The 26,180-nt window shown below is 34.2% G+C and overlaps 3 protein-coding genes across 3 annotated transcripts; 1 reads left to right on the top strand and 2 right to left on the bottom strand.

Annotated features, from left to right (window-relative positions):
• Positions 1–3,601: 3,601 nt before the first annotated feature.
• LOC111406760 lies at positions 3,602–4,069 on the bottom strand. The gene has a single exon (XM_023036137.1). The coding sequence runs from the start codon at positions 4,067–4,069 to the stop codon at positions 3,602–3,604; it is 468 nt and encodes a 155-aa protein (XP_022891905.1).
• A 7,200-nt stretch (positions 4,070–11,269) lies between these two features.
• On the bottom strand, positions 11,270–12,618 carry LOC111406051 (major pollen allergen Ole e 1-like). Its single transcript, XM_023035235.1, has 2 exons — positions 12,368–12,618; positions 11,270–11,843 (listed from the first exon to the last, which is right to left on the bottom strand). The coding sequence occupies exons 1-2, from the start codon at positions 12,549–12,551 to the stop codon at positions 11,512–11,514; spliced, it is 516 nt and encodes a 171-aa protein (XP_022891003.1). The 5' UTR covers positions 12,552–12,618; the 3' UTR covers positions 11,270–11,511.
• A 4,939-nt stretch (positions 12,619–17,557) lies between these two features.
• LOC111406758 (ethylene-responsive transcription factor 5-like) lies at positions 17,558–17,947 on the top strand. The gene has a single exon (XM_023036136.1). It carries the CDS (start codon positions 17,558–17,560, stop codon positions 17,945–17,947), a length of 390 nt encoding a protein of 129 aa, XP_022891904.1.
• Positions 17,948–26,180: the final 8,233 nt, after the last annotated feature.

Below are 26,180 nucleotides of genomic sequence, written 5' to 3'. Positions count from 1 at the left end.
TGTTAGGACCTTCCTCTTGCTGCTCACGCTGATTCCCGGGCTCAGTTAACCATTAAAACCGAGTTTCAACATCAAACTGGAAGAACCCATACCGCCGGCGCTTCTTCTTCCTATGGTTGCTTTCTTCTCTTGCTTGGTTGATTAAATCCACACACTTAGGATGGATACCACTCAGGTAAGGTTCACAAAGACTCAAGCAATTTGGGTGGAGAAGAAATCACGAAGAAGATGAAGACAGAAGACACGGCTTGGACACGGCAGTTTCTTCTTCCTCACGGCTTCAATTTTGGACGGTACCAACAAAGGCAAAAACACCAATATATATAGTAAGTCAAGTGGCCAACATAAGGTAAGTCGGGATATGGTAAGTAGGCTCGACTAGGGTTAACTTCCAATGGAAGAAATCAACAAGCCACAAAGAATATTAGCCGTCCAATAGGTAAGGCAACGTTTGGTCGGTTCATCCATTATTCGATGTTGAATTATCGTTCAGTCATTTATGTCGACTGATAAAATTGGTTCTCATCATCGCCCGGGGGTCGTTTGACAACATAATGTCTAACACCACGAAATGATCATATTCCTAGTCCGGATCCATATGGCAAACACGCGTTGATGAATAGGATTATCACACATGATCGCACACGTCACAAATATTATTCCTAACATTCATTGTCCATGCGTTCCAATAATAGTGTTCTACCTACCGTGAGTTTTCCAACACCCCGAATAAGCAACTTATTGTCCTAATGGTGCACAAACATTAAAACAATATAGATATGCATATTAAAGAAACCACAATGCAAGAATTAAAATAAAAACATAAGGGCTTGAATTAAAAACTAGGTGTCAATCAGTTTTGTCATCCATTCAATACAAAGATGTTTAGCCTAGCATATTATTATATGAAAAACAGAAAAAAATAAAAGAAGGACATCACCCAAATCATTAAAGTATGAAAAGAATATGAAATCCTCCACTTTATGTCTTCAATTCGGGTATCCAAGTGATGAAGTCTTGTTTTTCAATATATATCCCACTCTCCTTTTCTTGTTTGTCGGCTTCCAAGATGATAAAAATTAGGTTTCCCGTGTTTTTGTCGACTTTTGGTATAAATATCTTGCAAAGAATTGTAAACCAAAACTTTCTAAAACAAAATAAGGAAACAATTTTTTTTTTGGTCGAAATTGAACCATGCGTACGCATAGTACATTTTGGTGCGTACGCATAGTATCATCAATTTAGTTTCAGAAGTCAAATTTTCCAGTCGTGCGTAGGTACGACCTGCAAGCCTATGCGTACGTACAATTCAACTATTTTAGGGGCCAATTTGCAATTTGGTCCCTAAACTTTCTGTAGTGAGTGTTTTGGTCCTTTCCCAAAATTTCTTGTCCCATTAGCTTCTCTTCTACTCCAATCGACTCTTGGTGTTCTCAACTCATCATTCCTTGATCCAATTCAACTTTTAGATTATTGCATTCTAGTCCCCAAACTTTGCCTTAATGTAATTGAGTCGTTTTTCCTGCTTATTTTTTTTATGCTCGTATGTTCCATTGATTGTAACCTATACACAATATATAAATAGGATTGAACCATATTCCATCAAATTCTTTAACAAATACTCAATTTTAATGGCCTAAATAAGTGTATAAAATACATTTATCAAACACCCCCAAACTTGAACATTTGTTTGCCCTCAAACAATTTATAGCCTGATCCAATTAAACTTTGGTTAGATGGTATGCTGTTAGTCTCAGGATTGAATAATTGTGTCATTACTTTGAAAAGTGTCCAAATTACATATTTGAAATTAATTTCCCCTTAATCAATGTGAAACTTAAAGTGTGTGTGTGAATATTCATGTAAACATCATAACGCTAATAACTGGTTTGATTCCCAACCTGCAGTAGTCAATTATTTCCTTTCCTTACTTGTAAGATGCACACCCCCAAACTTATGATTTTAATTCACTTTTCCCGAGGTATGCACTAAGGTTGATTTTTAGCTAATTCTAATCCTTACTCTCTCTCATTTGGATAGATCGTAACTAATATAGATTCCCATCTCGACTCATAAGGATTCTCCCATATTTTTTATTACTTCGACTTCTAAGACTCAATTGAGCTCATGACCCATTGTCAAAGGTATAAGTCTCTAGAATAGTTGTTCGAGACTTAATCTTGGCACTTGGTGCGTCTTCTGTTTCATGCATATATATATATATATATATATATATATATATACTTCTCTCCATTAAGCGACTAAGTGACCCCTGTAGCGAGTTTTCAGTCGGTGACTCCCAAGTCAGATGACCATAGGGCACCAGATTTTAAGGACCCTTGCAGGCTTAATTGCTCGAGTCAAAAAGGCTCCGAAAAGAAGTTCTTTTTACTTCTTTTAATTGCCAAGATTAGTGCAATGCCCCTTATTAAACACCTATTCTCGAAACTGACCTCTAACTCAATGTTTTCATCTCAATCCGTCTTATTGGCTTTAGATAATCCACACAATCATTTCATACATGGAATCCCTACTTATCTCAATGTTTCTCTATACTAGTTTAATCATTTCCAAATTCTCCTAAAAGAGGTTTTATGGTCTTATTTATTTGTGTTGGTTCAGGTTTGAATCAACTATGTTCAACTTTCTTCTTATACAAACCAAGTCATCAACTCATAATGCAGAACATGAATATCATGCTCAATAAATATCAAGTTTCACATCAACAAGTGTCAATTAACTCAACATATAATTCTTCCACAGTCTTAGTTAATTAAACAATTCCAATAAATGCATCATTGCCAGCAAGGCCATCCAACCCACACAAGCACACAAAAGTTAAAAACAACACACAAAAGTTAAAATTTTTTATTTTATTTTATTTTTTTTATAAAAACACACCAATCAAGCGAAAAGAAGTAAACCACATACAAACAATGAAGATAAAAGATTAAACAACCCCCAAACTTAAACCCGACATTGTCCTCAATGTCTTAAAACATAATTAAAAATGTAAAGGGATGGGAAAGAAAATGACGAAGGTGCTCCCTAGATTTTTTTATTGAACATGAAAGGTACTGTAGGTTACGGGTAGACAAGTTTTCTCATCGGCTTTCCTCTTGTTCCTGCATATGACAATCACATCAAATATTAGAGATCAAATAATCCAGAATATGCGTTATTTAGCCCAAACACCCGAAATAACCAATATTATATTTAAAGGCCTCGGTGAAAGCATGATCAGATGATGATACCATATAAATTTAAACGTGCCTAAATTTAATGCAGACTAATAATCAAAACAAGACTATATGAAATACAATGCAGAAAACAAAATAAATAAAAAGTTTAGAAATTGGGTTGCCTCCCAATAAGTGCTTAATTCATGGTGGCTTGAAGAGAGAATTTTTAGCTCTGCATTTTATGCACTGATTGCATTTCCTTATTTTATCTTTCATCCTCCACAAAATCAAGTTTCCATTACTGCCCTACCAATATTTCCACCTTCATTTAACCTGCATTTATAGCTCTCCCAATGATCAACTCGTTGACAATCCTCAAAGTAAGATGGTTGCCTGATTGCATTCTCCATGGTGAAACTCTATTGCTTATCCTCTATCCTCAAGATTATCTCATTAGCATCAAAATTCAGCAAGGCTCGACTTGTAGACAAAAATGGTCGTCCCAAGATTATTGGCGTATGATTTGCCTCTTCTATGTCAAGGATGATGAAGTCAGCTGGAAAAATAAACTCTTCCACCTTGATAAGCATGTCTTCGATTATTCCGTAGGGGTGTTTCAGTGATTGGTCCGCTAACTGAAGGATAATAGATGCCGCCTTAGGAACTCCTAATCCCAGTTTCCTGTAAAGTGTTAAGGGAATTAAATTAATACTCGCCCCTGAATCAATTAAACAATTTATATCATTTAGATTTCCTATGGAGTAAGGTAGAGTAAAACTCCCTGGATCTTTAAGTTTGGGAGGGATCCTGCGCTGGATGATCGCCCTACACTCTTCAGGTAGTGCTATTGTTTCATGCTCAGGCATTTTCCTTTTTTTAGTCAACATCTCCTTCCAAAAATTAGAATACTTTAGTATTTGAAGGATAGCGTCGATGAATGGAATGTTGACATGTAGCTTTTTGAGGACCTCCTAGAATTTCATAGCTTGCTTCTCTAAGTTGGCTTTTTGCAACCTTTGAGGAAAAGGGTGTTAATGTAGTGCCAAGAACATTTGCCTTAAGCTATGAACTATCTGAAACTATCTTTTGATCAGTTTCTATTGTTTCTTCAAACTGCTCCACCGATTCTTTCCCCGTTGTAGGCACTTGATTATCCTCAGTCCCCTTCTTTTTCACTGTGATTTCTGGTAGTTGAACACCCCTCCTAGCAGTGATGGCCTGAACCTGCTACAATGTTGGTTGCCTTCGTAGTCTTTGAGGAAACGGAATGGGTGGCACATACGCCTTGACAAGGTTGGCGGGAGTAAATGATGATGGAAGCTCAATAGTTGCATAATTTACCGCATTAACTGCCAATACCTACTCCTGTGGGTTCTTCTCTGTGTCGCTTGGTAAGGTACCTGGTGGTCTATTAGCTATTGCAGTTGCGATCTGTCCTACCTGCCGTTCCAAATTCTTAATAGATGCCTGCTGATTCTGAAAGTTAGTTTCAGTCTCAGTAATGTATTAAGCCAACAAATCTTCCAATGATGGCTTTCTTCCTTGTTTTTGTTGTTGCTGTTGGAAGCCTGGTGGTTTAATCTGATTATTTTCTCCTTGTCCTTGTCCCTGATTGCTAGACCATGAAAAGTTTGGATGATTCCTCCAACTCGAATTAAAAGTGTTGGAGAAGAGACTATTTTGCTGTCTCTGAAAGTTTTGCGCATAGCTCACTTCTTCAGACTGGTTAACATGTGTAGACGCCAGAGGGCAATACATAGTATTATGATCAGCTCCACAACCTTCACAAACTGGTAGCGATTGGTGTACCATGTTAACTGACTTAGATAGATTGTTCATTTTCATTGTAAGAACTTCCATTTGTGCAACCAGTGCTATCACTGCATCCACATTGTGTAACCCTGCTGTTTTCCTTGGAGCTTCTCTATCGGTCGGCCACATCGATTGATTCTCAGCTATTTTTTCATATAGGTCATGTGCTTAATCCACATCCAGTTTCATCACCGATCCTCCTGCTAAAGCATCTATCATATTTCTGAACTCTTGTTTTAGACCGTAGTAGAAGAGGTGGCTGAGCTTGCTTAGGAATGTCAAGGCTAGGGCATTTTCTGAAAAAATTCTTGAACCTCTCCTATGCCTCCGGATAGCTCTCGAGATCTTTCTGCTTAAAGGTATGGATATCATTCCTGATTTGGTGGACTCGATAAGGTGGAAAGAATTTCATCGTGAATTTTTGAACCATATCATTCCATGATTGTATACTCCCAGGAGGTAGACAGAGAAACCATTTGCAGGAGGTATGAGGGAATAACCTCATTCGAAATGCGTCTGCTGATGTTTCTTCGTGACTGATCACTTTACATAGCATGAGAAAAGCAAAAATGTGTTCATGAGGATTCTCCGTGGCTTTTCCAAAGAACTTAATGTCTTGGTGATTTTGAAACAAGTTGATGACATCTGGTCGAAGGTGGAAATTAGGTTGTCCAAAGAGAGGATATACTATAGCTAGTTGCACTGGTGATGGAATTGGATTAACATAATCTCCAACTAAGACAGGGGCTTCATTCGGGATAGCTCTCGACTGATTTGGCTGCGGTATTTGCTCGTGAAGCTGAACCTAATTTTGTGGTTGATTTTGGTTATCGACCATTCTCCTTGCTTGACGTTGAACTCTTCTACGATTTCTAAATGTTCTTTCTATTTTGTGGTCTATTGGAAAGAGATTTGACTTGTCAGGATTTTGCATAAACTAATATCGTTTAAAAAGTGTTAAGACACAAGAGAACTAAGCGGTATAATGGTAGCCTAAAAGCAGCTACTAAAAATGAAATAAGAATAAAAACATACGAATTTAAAATATCTAATAACTAAAATTAACACCGTTATTCCCTGAAAACGGCGCCAAAAACTTGTTCGTTAAAATCCCGCAAGCGTACGGGTTCGTTGTACAAGTAATAATTGTGATGAAAGAGTTATCATCCCACAGGGAATAAAGTCTAATTCCAGCGTATTAAATTCGTGAGATTAACTAAAAGTTGACGTTTGTTTGAATAGTTAATTAAGTTCTATAACTAAAAATTTGCAAAATTTATGAGAATTTGTTTTAGAATTCAGATGAGTGAATGTATTTGATTTTCGATGCCACTAATCAACTCTTATTTCTAATTCTCGACCTATGACAATTATCTCTACTCATGCAATTGTGACGATCGATAATTCCATATTTATTTATTATTCTTTCTTAAGATATAATAAACCTATGATTACCACGAAACGATCATATTCCTAGTTTGAATTCATATGGCAAACACGCATTGATGAATATGATTATCACACATGATCGCACACGTTACAAATATTATTCCTAACATTCATTATCCATGCGTTCTAATAACAGTATTCTACCTACCGTGAGTTTTCCAACACTACGAATAAGCAACTTATTGTCCTAATGGTGCGCAAATATTAAAACAATATAGATATGCATATTAAAGAAACCACAATGCAAGAATTAAAATAAAAACATAAGTTCTTGAATTAAAAACTAGGAGTCAATCAGTTTTGTCATCTATCTAATACAAAGATGTCTAGCCTAGCAAATTAATATATGAAAAACAGGAAAAATAAAAGAACGACATCACCCGAATCATTAAAGTATGAAAAGAATCTGAAATCCTCCACTTATGTCTTCAATTCCGGATCCAAGTGATGAAGTCTTGTTCTTTAATGTATATCCCGCTCTCCTTTTCCTCTTTGTCGGCTTCCAAGATGATAAAAATTTGGTTTCCAGTGTTTTTGTTGACTTTTGGTATAAATATCGTGCAAAGAATTGTAAACCAAAATTTTCCAAAACCAAATAAGGAAACGAAATTTTTTTTTGTCGGAATTGAACCATGCGTACACATAGTACATTTTGGTACATATGCATAGTATCATCAATTTAGCTTCGGAAGTGAAATTTTCCAATCGTGCATACGCACGACTTGCAAGCCTATGCGTACGCACAATTCAACTATTTTAGGGGCCAATTTGCAATTTGGTCCCTAAACTTTATGAAGTGAGTGTTCTGGTTATTTCCCAAAATTTCTTGTCCCATTAGCTTCTCTTCAACTCCAATTGACTCTTGGTGTTCTCAACTCATCATTCTTTGATCCAATTCAACTTTTAAATTATTACATTCTAGTCCCCAAACTTTGCCTTGATGTAATTGATTTGTTTTTCCTGCTTATTTTCTTTATTCTTGTATCTTCCATTGATTGTAACCTACGCACAATATATAAATAGGATTAAGCCATATTCCATCAAATTCTTTAACAAATACTCAATTTTAATGGCCTAAATAAGTGTATAAAATATACTTACCACTTGATTTTCTCCAGTATTGGGATGATGGGCTTTTCTTTGGCAACAAAAATGGAGAATCTGGATGCCTCATATAATCTATTTAAAAGAATATCACACTTGGAATGCTCTACAAAGTGTGATATGCTTCATTGGGAAGGTGTTTTTTCATTGAACGGCTTGTAAGCTACTTCATTAACATCTTTCAACTCATTCATTGCATTCCTCCACTTTAGCACTGTTGTTGCCCTTGTTGCAGCCCAAAATAAGTTATTAAGGGTCAGAATTTTGTGTGCCAAGGTAAATTTTCTATAGGGATGCAGCAAAATACTTGTGCTCACGACCCTTTTGTTTATCAGAAACGAATGTCCAAGTTGTAGGTTTATACATCCCTATGTCATCAACCAACAACTCTACGAACCATTGTCAATTTGTTTTGTTCTCAACGTCTACAACTGCCTATGTAATGAGAAACATACAGTTCTCACTATCAATGGCAATAACTACCAACAACTGCCCAACTTGTGCATACTATTGTAACAACCATCCAACCTAATAACCGGCTTGTAGCCAGCCTTAAACCCTTCCTTACATGCTTATAAACGTATGTGTAATCTCTTAAAAGTATGACTTGAACCTTCAATTTGCACTGTGCTATAGGGATTTGTTATCTTTAATTCCTGACCATAGTTCCATAAAATTTTGTATTGCTCAGGAACAATCCCATGCATTGCTTCTACACATTTAGATCTTGTCTTGTAGAACTGATGCTTTGAAATCTCATACATGCAGTTTTCTTTCATAGTTTCCATAAAAATGCTCATCGATATTTTGGGATCATACCTAAACTTTCTTATGTATTTTTTTTTGCCAGATAACCTATATTAACCTTTTTATTTTGTGACACTATGGTATATGTTTACTCATCTTCGAATGTGTTGATTCTAAGACTCATGTCTGGCTGTTGGTATGCATATCACCTAGGGCCAGTCATCTTAACATCAAACTTTCAACTGTGTCCTTATGTTTTTCACATATTTGAGTTGCCTAGAATTTCTTAGTGAGTATTGAACTACTGCAAACCTTAGAGTCTTGACATTGTCAAATTTCATCTCTATAAGAAAGAAAATAGCATATTGTCATATATATTTTCGAACAAAAAAATAATGCATATATTAAAATGTATTACCTATCTTGAACTTTGGATCATCCACATCAGTTGCAGGGTTAAGCTAGCACTAATTTATCCTTCTGGTAGATGATCCCTCAACCTCATTGTCTTTGGGTAACCTTCTAAGCTTATCTGAGTTTTCATAATCTATTCTAACTTCTTTTTGATGAACCGCCTCACCTCTCTTCTCACTCTTACACTATCAATACCAATATTAAAACCTTTACTCAACCTAAAATCTATGTTTTTTCATCATTATCATCCTTGATAATATTTTCTTCCTGCTTATACTCTGAACATTGAATTTCTCTAAAATAACCTCTTCATATTTATCATCTTGCTTAGGATCTATGGAATCTACTCACATATCATCTACATGGTCTTCTTGCTCAACAAGATGATTAGTGTCCACCTTAATATGTGGTTCAATTTTACATTAGGTAGTATCTATATTTGCAGTGAATTTAGCCTTGAATTGTTTTGATTCACAGTGTTGCACCTCAGATTCACCGTCATGCACCCTAGATCTACCAACCTGCACATCAGATCTACCATGTTTCATCTCAGATTCACCATTATGCACCTATGGTACACCATGTTGCACCTTAAATTCACCAGTCCGTACCTCAATACTTGGTTCAATATGCTCCACACCAGTTTCACTTTGTTGTACCTAATTTTCATTATACTTCACATCATTTTCACCAACCTATACCTCAGTCCATTATATAGATGGTAGGACAGGGCTAAGGCAGTAATCTCGACGGGGAATCCGCAGCTTGCACCTCATATTCATGAATCTTATATTGTACCTCATATAAGTTTGCTTTAAAACCACTATCAAAATTTACCCTGACCACTAGTTCAGCACTTTCAAATCAACCTTTGTTTTCTCAAACTCTGCATCTTCAATATATCAGTTTTAGCAGGATCAATTTCTATTATATTCAATATAGCCTCTTCAACATCATCTTGTGCTTCAATATCCATCTCAATTTTTCCATCATTTTCTCCAAAGATAACCAGCTTTTCATCGGCTTCCATGTCATCTACTTTATCAAATATGTACAAGTCATCACTTTCTAATGATTAATCATAAATCTCATCAGTATGTCATTGTTAGTGCTCATCTACTAGTTCATCATGTACTTCAAACTTTTGAACCTTGACCAACTCCTCATAGTCAACCAAATAAACATACTTATATTCTATTTCATCCAATGAAAACTCCAAAACCTCAACTATAGGCAAGCAATACAATTCAGCCATCCTATCACCACCAGGCAACTTTACTACATGCATGAAATTTGAATCTTTAACCAACCAGATGCTTAACTCAATCTTTTCTTCTTTTGTCTTGTACACATATCTGGTTCTATTATCCCAACACCTTCATAGCATTGTACTAAAGAAATCTATTGAAGAAATTAAGTTTGACATAGTTTAGATAGCATATTTTCCCATGCTCGTACACAAAATCTCTCATCTATCCAAATAAAATTCCACTATGATGAAGGCGTATGCTAAAGAACTTTGAATTTTTCCCTGAGCAAAACAATGAAAAAAAACATTAAATCCTAATCCGTTTCAGTTTGAGCGATGCACATGTATAGAACAAGCTATTACATAGTATATTAAGTTCCAAGCAATCAAATCACTCAACATTTTCATATTTTCCAATACATGAAGACAATTGATGCGCATGACTTGTAATCACAGTATTTCATATCGTAGATGGGAAAAAGTGAGCACACTTATTATACACAGATTGGGGAAAAGAAGCTTGAATATACTCCAATATTTGATAGATGATCTTCTTCTTCTTCTGAGTTTTTTAGGTTCTTATTTTATGGCATTTGTTAAGTTTATTGTCCAAAGATATGTTAACAACAAAGAAAAAATATCTATTTTCACTTTCGTATATCCATTTCGTTTTACAAATTCAATATGTATAATGCTACAATTCAATATTATAAAATTAATGATAATAAGTGAATGGTAAGGCTTAAAATATGCCTCAAATTAGATTCAAAATGCAGTACACTATAAACAAAAACTAAACCTCAAATGCCACTATTTTTAGCATTGGTATGCATCTACCAATATATATTTTCAACCGGCTACAAAAATAAATCATTCAGAAGCAATATAAAAAAGCACAATCAATAAGTCAAAGTCAACAATTAATTTTAACCACACATTTTATGGGATCCACAACTTTTCAACTATAAATTTCATCAACTTTTATAAAGTCTACTTATTTATTTTGTTTAAATTGAACAGGGGCCAAGTAAAGGGCCATGGTGCAATTAGAAGTTCGTCATAGAGAACACAACAAAAAAAATATAAACTGAAACATAAAGTATAGTGATAATAACTCTGGAAAAAATATTCGAACCTACATAAATTTTACTTTAATTAACTTAAATAGTGTAAGTAAACTATTTCTAGTTAATGTGGGAATCTTGTACGGAAATAAAAAGGCGCGGATTGCCTTGATAAAGGAAAAGTAGTGTTGCAGTAGAAGTTATTTTAGTTTTTCCCTCCTAATAAATAAATGGTAGGCTACATAAAATAATAGAAGAAAATCATAATTTATTTCATTTATTGTTTATCTCATAATCGATAAACTTTATTGTCTTTTCACAAGGTAATTCTTGGGAACTTACAGAAATTACAAAGCAAAATTATTCTATACTACAAGGCACACTAGTTAGGCCATAAAAAGCCTTGACAAAAAGGTCACATAATTATTCTGCTACAATAAAGTGAGGAAACTAAGGTTCTTGTAATAAATTAACGTCTTCTTTTTGATCTTCACATATTTGGGGGATACATACCCAGCTTATTATAGACCTGTGCACATTTTGGAAGAGCTTCTTTCTTGTAGAATCCAAGAGGATTTATGGTGCGTGTGGTGCCATTTACAGTATTGAGTATAAATTTCAATGATGGTTTTGCCCATCCTTCAGTAGGAATTTCATTACAATCTTTTCTACCACTTGAAATCAATGTAATTTCACAGAACTCGTTCTTGTGATCACGTTCCACAAGCATGCTGTAGAGTCCTTCCGCTCTCGTGTAACCCACCTCAGTAAATGTTATGTCTCCATTCTTCTTCTCTCTGCATTGGAGGCGTACACTGGCACCTACAAGTCGAGATTTAAGGTATAAATTATGGATTATATCTATTATAATCATTTTCCTCAATTATACATTCACCATCGTCAAGAAGATGAATGAATGCACAACAGAGGAATTCTTATAACCAAGCACTCATTTCATTGGAGTATTAAGATAAAGTGTGTATCGTTATTATTACATGCCCATGTTGTAGAATGAAAGAGAAATGATATGTGATATGAAATTTAAACTACCCTTAAATTTAGTTCTTGACATGTCTTCTCCTGTGTTTAGGCTAGTAGACAATTAATTTTAAACAAGTGACTGCAATTCTACATGCTCGATCTCTACTAGCATGCTGAACTATCTCATAAACTGTTAGATAAGGAAGTTTAGGAACAATTGAAGCAACAAATTTACGTTTTACCCGAATTTTACAAATGTGGAAATAAAAAATTCTACTTGAGTAGCCCCCTTTTTTTTTTTGTTGAATAACATGGAAAAATATATATAATATGAATAGCAATTTGTACAAATTATAATTATATACCTGGGATGAATTCGCTAAGTTCAGTAATGAATCCAGCACGACATGTATCACAATAAACTTGTCCCTGAATGTGAAATTGAGAAACCGGAGGTTGGGGAATGTCTTCTGAGTAGATGATGTTGGGGAAGGACAAGAAGTATAAAGCTACTACGAAGAGAATTGAAACTTGAATAAATTTTGCCATACTTTCTTTTTGGGTATTGTTGATTAGAAAGATCAAAGTATTTCTTTTTTGTGTTTTGTACCAACTCAACATTATTATTTATAGGGAAATTGGTTGGTTAATATTCTATAGACGGTTATTTCTATGTGGTCAAGATTTGGGATCTATTCATTTTTTCCTGGATCTTAATTTAGAATCTTGAAACCGTTTCCGATATTTAACAATATATATTTTTTAATTTTTAAATTAATTTTAAAATTATAAACAATTTAATCAGAAATCATGAAAATTTTCTATTTTTAGGCTGCTTTTCGAAACTAGACTGATAAATGACAATTCCTTGAATTTGAGCTTGCTTCATTTGAAAAATTAGTTTTATAAAATTAATTATAATTAGGAGTGGCCAGTGGGCATTTTAATCGAAATTAAAATTATCGATTTTGAGTAGATTTTAAAAATTACTTTGAATTGAATAGTTTTATTTATATGGTACATGAAGTTTAATGGGTGATTCCATTCTTGAAATATTCCGATCGAGAACATTCACAGATTTAAATTACTAATAATAAATTCCGCAGAGATACTAGTCTGAATGCCATTTGTTTTCTCCGTTATTTTGCAACAGAACTTTTCAAACAAGAATTGACAGTTCCAATTTCGATTAGGTTCCAAAATTACATGAAACTAAAGGTATGTTTCCCTTTAATTTCAAAAAATATATTATGAAATAGTAAATGGGTAGTTAAAAAAGAAGGAATTTTTTTAATTTATGTATAATATTATTTTAATAAAGAATATGTGGTTAAAAATGAATACTGTAGAAAAATAATGTAGCAGAATGTTTCACAAACAAAGGCTAAATGGTTTCATTTATAAAGTATCTAAGTTTAATGGATAATTTTGATTCTTGAAGTAACTAGATCGATTGACTTGATGTCATCTCTAATTACAACCTGCGTCACTTTCCTCAAATATGCCATCTCAAAATCACAAAACCTCTCCCACTTTGTAAAATTTTTTGTAAGTTAGATGGTGAAAATAGGCCATAGGTAGGTAGTGGGAGCATGTTTGAACTTCTAAAAATTATTATTTAAAAAGATCGCACTATGTAATAACATATTGTAAGTAACGATTTCAAAGATATTGCCTCTCTTTTGTACTTGGCGTGTGAGGTTTATTAGAATTATTGCATAAAATTTGTAATTGGCGGTGGTCATTTTAATTTCAGTCATACTGAAAATTCAGACATTTTAAATTTTGAAACATGTGGAACTCTGCATATTCATTTAGTAATGAAGATTGCAGTAATACGCAAGTGTATTCCCATTCTGGGAAAAAAATAATAACTTTATTTGCGTAAAAGTTGAAATTAAGTTACTTCTTTTGATAGTTCAAATCAAGTAACTTTTTTTTTTTAAGTTATCCACCCGTTGCTTCACTACAAGTAAATTTTACATTTTAAAGCCTGCACATACATGCTCTAACAACGAACTAGACATGAAAAAGTTTGACTGCTTATAACGTGACAACCTGCCCGATTCAGGATCTTGCCAATGCAGGAGCCACAAAGAGACCAACTTGCTGTGTTCTGCTGCCAACCAAGCCCACCAAGGTGGAAATTGCACAGGAGGAATAAGAAAGTTGAAGGGAAATTACAATAAGGTTGCGTCAGAAGTATCTGAATTTGCTAATTCTATGTTCTAATGGGCTAGATTCATAATGAAGATTGTACGCTTTATTTTAGTTTCATAAAAATGCTTTTCGTATCATTTTTGGGTTACGGTGAAGTTGCTCTAAAACTAAACATCGGAAGTTTTTTCGTCCTTTTATATCAAAAAACGCTTGTAAGACTGAGAAACAAAAATGGATTCATGCATTTGAGCTCAGTTCATTCCAAATAAAATTTAGTCTCTCTTTGATCTTGCTAGAAATCAGATTTTTAGAATAATTTGTAACTTTAAAAATCAATTTTTAAAATAAAAATAGTGGCTCAAAAATACATCCAAACGGGCAAAATTATTTTGTTAAAAGCGGAAGTATGAATGTTGAGGGATGTTATATATTTTTTTTGGGTCATAATTTCTCGTCAAAGATATTGTAAAATACAAATTAGTTCTTCATAATTGTTAATAAAAATTGATTATTGTAAAAAAAAAATAATAATAAATAAAAAATGAGGACAAAACAGGAATTTATTGTTAATGTTAATTTTATTTTTCGAGGTTTGGTCTTCCAATATTTAGGGGTATATAACGCCATAATTGGGGTTGTCTTTGTCGGTTGTACCCGCCCCGAGCCCAATTTTTATTGTACATATTTAAATATGAATAATTTTTTTTCCCTTTTATCCATGTTCAAATTTGTTTTAATAAATTCCAATTTGAAATTTAGCCTACTCTCACTCCGCACTTTTCAATATTTAGCCCTTATTTGACAATTCTTATTTGTAAAAAAAAAAAAAATGTTTTGAATAATGATTTTTAAGAGAATGTGAGGTTAAAAGTAAAGGAAAATTTTGGTTTAACGTCTAGAATATTTTATTGCGTGAATATATAGTTAAAAATGAGTATGTAAAAAAATATTTCCAAATAATAATTGTCAAACTGAAGCTTAGTCTTGTTTGTTTTAATTAAAAATTATTTTAATAAATTTTCATAAAAGTTTTTTTCCATTGTGTCTAGTTGAAATTACACCTATACAGAATTTTAAGGAGCACAATTCAGAAAATAGATATAAAGAATTTTATAAAAACTCATATACTTATTCATCTTTTAATATTATAAAATTATATTAATTAAGATAGATATCCACTCCACCTCATTCTCAAACCTAAATTTCTCTCTCTAGTCTTTACACTTTCTCCCCTCTTTCAAGCGATTTTAAACCTAAAATTTTCATCCTCTTCACTGTCTCATTCCCATCTCCCTCCTCACTTTCTCCATTCTCTTTGTCGATGACATAGCCACATGTCACCGCTTGAAGAAGCAAACAATATCCATCATCTTCGCCATGTGCCACCACTGTCTTTGCTCTCCTCTCCCTCCTCCATTCTTTATTTGTCAACTATGACAGCATGTTGCATTACGGTCATGTGAAGCGGCCTTTGTCAGTCGTTGTGAACAACTCGGAGCGACACCACATTGCTACGACGCTATGCAACCGCGTGCAACACTCACAAGCTGCATCCCTGAGCGTTGTCGAGAACTTCGGTAAAGCAATTGATCAGAGAATCCACCACAAAATGTTGGTGATTGTTGTAGGTTTGTGGTATTGTTGGTGGGGTGGTGGCTGTATTGTGGTAGCATTGCATGAGATGGTGAATTCTTGTAGGCAATGGTGGTGGTTGATTGGAGTTGCAAATGAATGTGGAGGTGGTTGTTAAAGCAGGTGATTGTGGGTGTGGCCATGGTGGTTGATTTGATAAATTTGGATCTTTTTTTGGTGGTGTTTGGGTGGTGGCGACGAATATATGCAATTGTAGTGATGGTGGTGGATCTAGCAGATGTGGTGCAGTGGTGGTATATGTGGTTGATGGCGATGAGGCATTAGTTTTATTTGTTAGAGTTGTGGTGGTAGCAGCTTTCATATTTTGGCGATGGCGGGGCGATCAAGGATGATGGTCGTGGCAGTGCGATGGTGAGATGTCGGTGGCGATGGGTTTGCCGGGTAGCTGTGGATTTGGCGCAACAATGTGATGGTGTTTTTTCTACGATGTGTTGATTTGTTTGAGGTGATGGTGTTGCTGTCAGGAGGTGGTGATTTTGGCGGCGACGCACCGTAGTGGCACTATTGGAGGTAGTTGTGAGATGGTGGTTGCAAGTGTTGTTCGTGGTCACACATTATTTGGTTCATTAAATTAGTTAATTTGTGATTAATAAACAATATATGACCAATGAAAAAGATAAATTGTGACCAAAAAATAACGTGACTTAAAAAAATTGTTAATTCGTGATCGGTAATTTACTAATTTGTGAGTGTCTTAATAAGTTGCGACTTATAATATTTGTGATTTGTGACAAATAAATAAATCATGACTTATAAATTTTTAATTTGTGATTGATGAATAAATTGTGACCTATAAAATTTTTGAATTGTGACCGTATAATAATTTGTGGCATATAAAAATTATGATTTGTGATTGAAAAATAATAGGTAATTAACTAAATTGTTAATATGTAGCCAAATTATATAGATTTGTGGCTTTTATATATATTGAACTAATAAAATATATAATTAATTAAATCATATATAAATTTTAATAAGTATCTGATTTTTGAAATTTGAAACTTTTGTTCTTATTTTTGAAATGGATGATACTTAACTTCTTAGCTATAAAATTTTCCCTTGAATTAATAAAATATATAATTAGTTAATTAGATTATAAATAAATTTTAATAAGTATCTGATTTTGAAATTTGAAACCTTTGTTCTTATTTTCGAAATGGAGATACTTAACTTCTAAGCTATAAATTTTTCCCTTGTATCCATGTGGCTTGTTTGTTGGATCATGTCTAGTTTGGACATTTCAACCCACTTTAGTCCATATTGATCATCTAATGCTTTTAGTAGTTTATATATTAATGATTAAATTATATGAAATATTTCATCGTATTCATTTTCAATTACACTTCTTCCTACAAAAACCCACACATCTTTCCCCAAAAAAAAAAAAGTCTTTTTTTTTTTTTTTTAATGAAGGATGGAGCTCAAACAGAAGTCACTGTCCAACATACCATAAAAATCCTATAAAACATAAAATAAAATCTAAAATTTGCATGATTGTGTGGAATTAGCTTGGAAATGGGTTCTCAATGGAAGACACAACGTATGAACCATAAAGCATTTCTAATAAAATTAAGAAAAAGACAGTGCTATCAGACCTCACCACTTCTGTATTTGCATGCACTCACACCTATGCATTCCAATAGCATTCTTAAAAATCTTTTGATAATGTCACAAGATGGAAGAAATAAGGTGGTTATGGTTCTTGGGAAAGAGGTTTAATAGTAGGCTTCTGGCATGAAGAAATGAAGCATCTTGTGGCATTATCAGAAATAAAACCAGATATAATTGCTACAGATCCTCAAAAAGAGAGTGAAAGAAAATTTGAGTGGGAAAATAGAACTACAAACGATCACAGTACTGTGGAAGTAAAGGTTGATCGTGAATTGATGAAAAATCAGGTTTTTGAGGATCAGAGACGTTACCGAGGTGTGATGCAGCGTCCTTGGGGAAAATTCGCAGCAGAGATTCGTGATCCTAACCGGAAGGAGACTCTTGTGTGGCTCGGGACATTTGACACGGCAGTGGAGGCAGCGAAAGCTTCCGACAGGGCGGCATTTAAACTTAGAGGAAGCAAAGCGATACTGAATTTCCCGCTTGAAGCAGGCCTATCCAACCCCTCTTCCGGAATATGACATCCTCAAGAAGGCTACAGAGAATTGTTGAATATTAAAATTAAATAAATAAATATGTGCCCTCATTCCTCTAACTATTAATTTAACTTCAAAATTTAGTCCATTTAAAGTATCCATAGATCACGTTTTACTTATGTTTAATAGTATTTTTGGGGGAGAGGAGAGATTATTGATTTCTTTTGTTTCTACTCCCTTAATTCAGTGTAATGTGAGATTTATCGATTTTGTGTACTAGACTACTATTTTTTTATTTTTTCCGGAGGCAATGACAATTTCTTTTAAAAATTTAATTTTTGTACTTCCATTTAAATTAAAACTTATTTTAAGATAATTAAATATCTAATCTAAAATATATAAAAAGAAAGAATCGAGAAGAAACTTTTGAATACAAATTCCTTATATATATTTAGCTATATGCCCAATATACCCTTTCTCATAATTTATATTAATAACAGTAATTTGTGTAATAAGTTGTTGTTTTAAGGAGAAATTTTTGAATATCAATTCTTATATAGCAATATGCGCAACATACCCTCACCTCTTATTCGATTCTCATAATTTACATTAATAACACTAATTCATATAATGAGTTGGTATTTTAATTACCTTATAGTATTCGTCCTTAAAATGTTAATATACTATTATTAGTTAACATTTGAAACTTATTGATTTAAATCCTGTGATTAATTTTTGAAACTTTTTTTTTTAAATACATGTGTTAAATGAATGGAAAGGCTTTTAAATCCATAATTACAATCTTTAAATCTTTTATCAATCAAATACATAATTACAGAAAATTTCATTTTTTCATAATATATATGTTTTAAATAATTCGGGCATTAGGTTATATTTTAACTTGTATTGTAATATCCACCATTAGATCATAATATACAAGTATTACTTGTCATTTGAAACTTATTGATTTGATTACTTTTTTAAATTTGAAATTTTTTTCTAATAAATGTGGAAAATAGTATAATACATTTACAAGTTTTGAACTAGAATATATAGCCATCGAAATCATATTTATGATACTATTTTTTTTTTTTTACCATTTTCTTTACAATTTAGATTGGATTTTATGAAATGAATAATAAAAGTGGTACTTGTTGGATAATTTAATGCTTTAAATTACTGGATCTTTTTTGTTAAATCATCAAGAAATACAAGAATTAAAGCGAAAGCGTACCTGAATTAGACATGATTAATGTACTATGAATTTCGAGGTAGTCTTCCAAATCTACACGCAGTCTCATTTTCCTCTCTGTGATGAGATGCAATAGAGAATGAATAATACGTGCGTATGATCTAAGGACGATAACCTATTTATATGGGGACGCCCTTTGACCTAATTCGGCCCATCAAAGAATTATGACTTGGATCCGATCTCTACACATATGTAAACTCACACTTTAATTGGATACATTAAAGCCAAAAATCGAAGCCTTATTAGATCACTTTAATTGGGCTCAACCGAATTCGATAGCCTATAATTTAATACACAATTATTTGCACATGTAAGCCCATCTATTGATTAAAAAATCCTTACAATCTCCCACTTGGGCTATTGTGTCATCTTATAATTGTGTATTAAACATAACCTTATGAGTACTCAGAATTTTGCTATCGTTATCGAATGTATCCCTAAACAATCCCGTCCATCAATCCTATCAACATAGGATCAAAGCGGCTTTTGCTACTTTCAAGTAGCTAAACACATCAATGGTCACGTATATCAATATAACCGAATGACATGGATCAAGCATGGATGTGTAGCATGAAAATTACATGTAATGTGATCTGTAACATGCCTATTTCGAACTGGTTCACCTTAATAACTTAGTGAGATCATTTTAAACAAGTTTAGAGATAATTAACCAAATAACTTTATGACTGAAAATAACTTTAACTTTAAACCGTATTCAAAACAACAGTGCATGTGTCCAATATGAAAAGAAAAAATACAAACTCCCACTAAAACTACATATCTTCAAGAGACATTACACCCATATGAGCAGTATGCTCATGAAAGACCTTGGGTATCAATCCCTTAGTAAGCGGATCCGCAACTATGGAGTTTGTCCCAATATGCTCTATTGATACCTGTCCACTCTGAACTCTTTCTTTAACAACCAGGAACTTGATCTCTATATGTTTTGACTTCGTCGACCTCCTGTTGTTATTAGAATACAACACTGCTGATTTATTGTCACAAAATATCTTAAGTGGTCTTTCTATATTGTCCACAATGTGCAGCCCAGTGACAAAATTACGTAGCCATATTCCATGATTTGATGCCTCATAACACGCTATAAACTCCGCTGCCTTGGTGGAAGCAGCTATGAGTGTCTGCTTGGCACTCTTCCATGAAATAGCACCTCCAGCAAGCAAGTAAATATAGCTTGAAGTGGATCTCCTACTATCTTGGCATCCCGCAAAATCGGAATCAGAATAACCGATGATCTCCAACTAATCCGATCTCCTGTATGTGAGCATGTAGTCTTTTGTTCTCTGCAAATACCGCATGACCGTTTGGCTGCTTTCCAATGATCCATTCCCGGGTTACTTAAATATCTCCCTAGCATGCCAACAATGTACGCTATATCCGGACTCGTACAAACCTGAGCATACATCAGACTCCCTATAGCCGAGGAATAAGGAATCTTCTACATTTCTTTAATTTCCAAGTCACTTTTAGGGCACTAACTTAAGCTGAACTTGTCTCCTTTAGCCACAGGGGTGTCACATGGTTTACAATCTTGCATGTCTTATCTTTTAAGTACCTTTTCGATATAGCTCTTTTGTGATAATCCAAGAATACCCCGAGAACGATCTCGGTATATTTGAATTCCTAATACAAAAGAGGCATCACCAAGATCTTTCATCTCAAAATTCTTTGCTAGAAATCTCTTGGTTTCGTGCAATAAGCCTATATATTGCTAGCAAGCAATATGTCATCGACATATAAAACCAGAAAAATATACTTGCTCCCACTGAACTTGTGGTATATACAATTATCGACCAAATTCATCTCAAATCCAAATGAGATGATCACCTGATGTAACTTGTAATACCATTGACGAGACGCCTGTTTGAGTCCATAGATGGATTTCTTTAATTTACAAATCATTTGCTTTGCATCGTTCGATACAAAGTTTTCTGGTTGTACCATATAAATTATTTCATCAATGTCACCATTGAGAAACGCTATCTTAACATCCATCTGATGTAGCTCAAGATCGAAATGCGCTATCAATGCCATTATAGTCCTGAAAGAGTCTTTCGAAGAAATCGGAGAGAAAGTCTCTTTATAATTGATGCCTTCTTTCTATGTAAAGCCCTTTGCGACAAGACAAGCCTTATACCTCTCTACGTCAACTTTCGAATCCCTCTTGGCCTTAAATATCCATTTGCAACCAACGGGTTTCGCACCTTCAGGCAATGGAACGAGGTCTCATACGTCATTGTCCTTCATGGACTTTATTTCTTCATTCATAGCATCGAGCCACTCTTGAGAGTTAGAACTTTCCATGGCTTGACGAAAGTTGATTGAATCATCTTCCACCATTCCAATGTCAACTTCATATTCTTGGAGAAATACGATGTAATCATTCGAAACCGCACTTCTCCTCTCTCTAGTGGATCTTCTTAATGACATTGGTTCTTGAGGCTGTAGAGTTTGTTCTTCTGGAACAATTTGTTGATCTTGATTGGGAGGTATGATATTATCTTGATCCAGAGTTGCTTCTTAAACAATATCAGGGATAGAAACCTGATCATTGTCAATGGCAATTGGAGAAATTTCAACATATTCCTCCTCAAAGACAAAGCATGTAACCCTTTCTCTCCCCACAATCTCAACATCCTCAAAGAACCTAGCATTTTCTGTCTTGAAAATTGCCTTAGTTGTGGGATCATAAAACTTGTAATCCCTGGACCTTTTAGAATATCCAATGAAATAGCAATTGATGGTCCTTGCGTCCAGTTTCTTTTCATTTAGCTTATAGGGCCTTGACTCAGCTGGACACCCCCAAATATCTATATGCTTCAAACTAGGCTTCTTGCCCGTCCAAAGCTCATATGGGGTTTTATCAGTGGCCTTAGTTGGAACTCTGTTGAATATATGAGCTGCAGTCTTTAATGCTTCACTCCAGAGAGATTCTGGTAAGGTAGAATGACTAATTATACTCCTCACCATGTCCTTAAGCGTTCTGTTTTGTCTCTCAGCAACACCATTCATAATGGGCGAACCCGACATAGTGTACTGTGGGACGATACCGCATTCCTCTAGGAATTTAGCAAATGATCCTGGACGCTGTTCACCTGAACCGTCATATCTGCCATAGTATTCACAACCACGGTCAGATTTGTCGGGTTGGTTCTCAACTTCAGCTTTATAGTTTTTGAACACATCCAGTGACTGTGATTTTTCATGAATGAGATATACGTAACCATATTTTGAAAAATCTTCTATGAACATTATAAAATATTGTTGACCATTCCAAGAACTTGTAGGGAATGGTCCACAAATATCCGTATGTATAAGTTCTAAGGCGTCCGAAGTCCTATTGGCTTGAAATCTCCTTTTATTGGTTTGTTTTCCCTTTATACAGTTGACACACAAATCATAATCTGTGAAGTCAAGAGGGTCGAGAATCCCGTCAGACACAAGTCTCTCAATTCTCCTTTTGGATATGTGACATAATCTCTTGTGCGACAACGAGGCACAATTCTCGCCATTTAATTTTTGCTTTACACCTCGAGTACTTACATGCAAGGTTTCATTTTAAGAAGCAATTGTATCAATTGAATAAAGATTATCGTAACCTGATAAAGAACCGGAACCAACCAATTTTGAATCATAAAACAAACTAAATTTTCCATTTCCAAATGAACAAGTATAACCAAACTTGTCCAAAACAGAAATAGAAATCAAATTTCATATAAAAGACGGTACAATAAATGTCTCAACAAGATCCAAATAAAATCCAGTCTTCAACAATAATCTAAATTTTCCTATTACCTCTACTTCCATTCTTTTGCCGTTGCCAGCATAGATGTATCTTTCACCATCACTTGGTTTTCGGCAACTCAGGCAACCCTGCATAGATATACTAATGTGAGTTGTTGCACCAGAATCTATCCACCATGTATGTCTAGGTACCGAAGTAAAATTAACCTCAGAACAAACCAAATGAAGAAGAGTACCTTTCTTTACACGCCATGCGTGGTAATTGGTGCAATTCTTCTTCTTATGACCTGCAGCTCCATAGAAGAAACAACTACCGTCAATTGGTTCCTTATGCTGTTTCTTTTGCGGTGCTATACCTACAGCTTCCTTATTAATCTTCCTTTTTTTGTTGCTTTTGTCCTTAGAGGTGGTGGCCAAATGAGCACTTTCTGTCTTCTCATGCTTTAGTCTTTCCTCTTCCTGGACACAGTGTGAGATGAGCTCATTAAGGGACCATGAGTCCTTTTGACAGCTGTAGCTCACCTTGAATTGACTGAAATGTGCCTAAGGGATATCAGAACCAAGTGCACCAACAAGTTTTCAGATAAATCCAACTTGAGTGCCTTTAATTTTGAAACAATGTGAGACATTTTCATAATGTACTCCCGAATGTTTCCTTTCCCTTTATACCTCATTGAGACAAAGTTTGCCAAAAGTGTACTTGTTTCAGCCTTTTCATTCTTGACAAACCTCTTCTCAAGATCCTCAAGGAAACCCTTAGCCGTAGTCACCTTATTGGACATAGTGCCCCGGAATGCTTCTGGAATAGAACGCTTCATGACCATTAAGCTTATCGATTCGATCGTTCCCACTTTTTCATCTCCCTCTTGTCATCAGAGGTACTCTTATCAGTAAGTGCAGCAGGTTGATCGACCCGTAAAGCAAGGTCTAGATCCATGACTCCGAGAACAATCATCACATTCTCTTGCCAAGCCCTAAAGTTTGTGCTATTTAGCATTGTAATTGAATTGATGCTAGCAGAGATATTAACAGCAGAACCTGAGACTGAATTAGAGAATGATTATTATGAATAGCTCACTTCGAATATCTTTAATATGCAAATAATAATAATCTCAAATAATGGTAGGGCCCATCACAAGATACCAAGCACAATATCAATGTCTAGTCTTTGGACAGAGATATTGACTTGTAAGCTACCCTTGGCGTAGTGATCAAACATTGACGATAAAACAACGTGTCAATCAATAAACCTTTTTTTGGACCGATTGATTGATCACACATTAAACCAAATAATCATCACACGTTTATCACCACAGGTGCACGTGTATTCGGCTAAATATTGACCTTCCTTTGGGCCGATCAATATTTCCCTGAATAACACATGCACAAACACTTTTTAACATTCTAAGTTAGTCAATTTTCACAAGAGAGGTTTGGCAACATGTTGCTTCAATTAACCAACTTTAGAATATTATATCTCTTAAAAGAGTCTTTAGTACCAAAATTTGAGAAAGAAAATCACCAGTTTTGCATATTTTGATTAGTTTTAAACTTTAGGGGCTTTAGGATCAATAATTCAAAACTTTAAGGGGGCAAAATTAATTAATTCCAAAGTTTAGGGGTTGAAATTAATAAACTTGAAACTTTATGGACCATAATTAATTAATTCAATACTTTAGAGGATCAATTAGAACAAATTTTAAAACTTTAGGGGCCAAAATTGACCAATTCAAAACTTTAGGGATCAAATTTTGAAAATTTGAAACTTTAGGGGTCAATTTGAATTAATTATGAACTTAGGGGGTCAATTTGAACTAGTAATTAAAGTTTGAGGGCTTTAATTATAAATTCAGAACTTTAATGACCCGAATTAATTAATTTTAAAACCTTAGGAATTGAATTATTAAACCCGAAACTTAAAGGCCCAAAACTTAATATAACTTAAAGGTTAGGAACTGAAACCTTAATTTTATAATCCTAACCCTAATTGCAACTAAGAACCTCAAACATCTAATTTACAGAGGAAGCCCCTGCCCCCAAAACTATAAAAAAAAAAAAAAAAGTTTTCTCCTCTCCTTCCTCCTTGGTGGTGCACGCCGGCGTCACCAGGAGTAGTGGCGCCGACGTGATCGGTGCCACAACCAGCGCCCGGCAGCTAGCAGAGCCACCTGCCGCCGGAAAAAAAACAAAATAATTTTTTTAAATCTGAATCACCAAAATCAAAATCCAAATATGAATTTTTCTTAATCATTAATCCGAATTACGAAATAACGAAAATTATACCGCATAAGTTTTCAAATTCGACAAAATATAAATTCTAAATTGTCAAATCTTAAAACTTTATAAAATATTGCAAAAACCAAATTAAATTATTCAATTCTCAATGATTCAACATGAACCTGGTTCTGATACCACTTGTTGGATAATTTAATACTTTAAATTACCGGATCTTTCATGTTAAATCATCAAGAAATATAAGAATTAAAGCGAAAGCGTACTTGAATCAGACATGGTTAATGCAATATGAATTTCGCGGTATAATCTTCTAAATCTACACGCAGTCTTATTTTCCTCTCTGTGATGGGATGCAGTAGAGAATAAATAATACGTGTGTGTGATCTGGGGACCATAACCTATTTATATAGGGACGCCTTTTGACCTAATTCGGCCCATCACAGAATTAGGATTTGGGCCCGATCTCTACATATATATAAATTCACACTTTAATTGGATACATTAAAGCCCAAAACCGAAGCCTTATTAGATCACTTTAATTGGGTTCAACCGAATTCGATAGCCTATAATTTAACACACAATTATTTACACATGTAAGCCTATTTATTGATTAAAAAATCCTTACAGTACCTCCATATATTTATAAAAATTGAAAATTTGAAATGCAAGTTTTAAATATTCTGAAACTATACTTTTTTATGAGAATTTTAAACTAAGCAAGGAAATTATGTGAAATCTCTCTACTCTCAATTCTCGAGTATAAACTTGAAATATTTTTTATAAAGGCACAAGGCCTATCGATGATTTTTTGCATTTTTTTTATGTGATGAAGTTGCAATTAGTGCGTGAAAAATTATCATATTGGATTATTAGTTTTGATTTATATTCTACAAAATCTGCGGAGCCTTGATGTTCGAGCTGAAATACACTTGCATCTTGGTTATCAACTTCAGCACAAATTTTTCATTTTTTAAATTACTTTGTTTTAACTATAGTTTTCTAATAACTTAGTTTTGTACATATTAC

The sequence above is a fragment of the Olea europaea genome, chromosome 12 (assembly GCF_002742605.1).
Source record: "Olea europaea var. sylvestris chromosome 12, O_europaea_v1, whole genome shotgun sequence".
Taxonomy (NCBI): Eukaryota; Viridiplantae; Streptophyta; class Magnoliopsida; order Lamiales; family Oleaceae; genus Olea; species Olea europaea.
The sequence above is the reverse complement of the archived record's forward strand: the minus strand, read 5'-3'. Positions and strand labels throughout refer to the sequence as shown.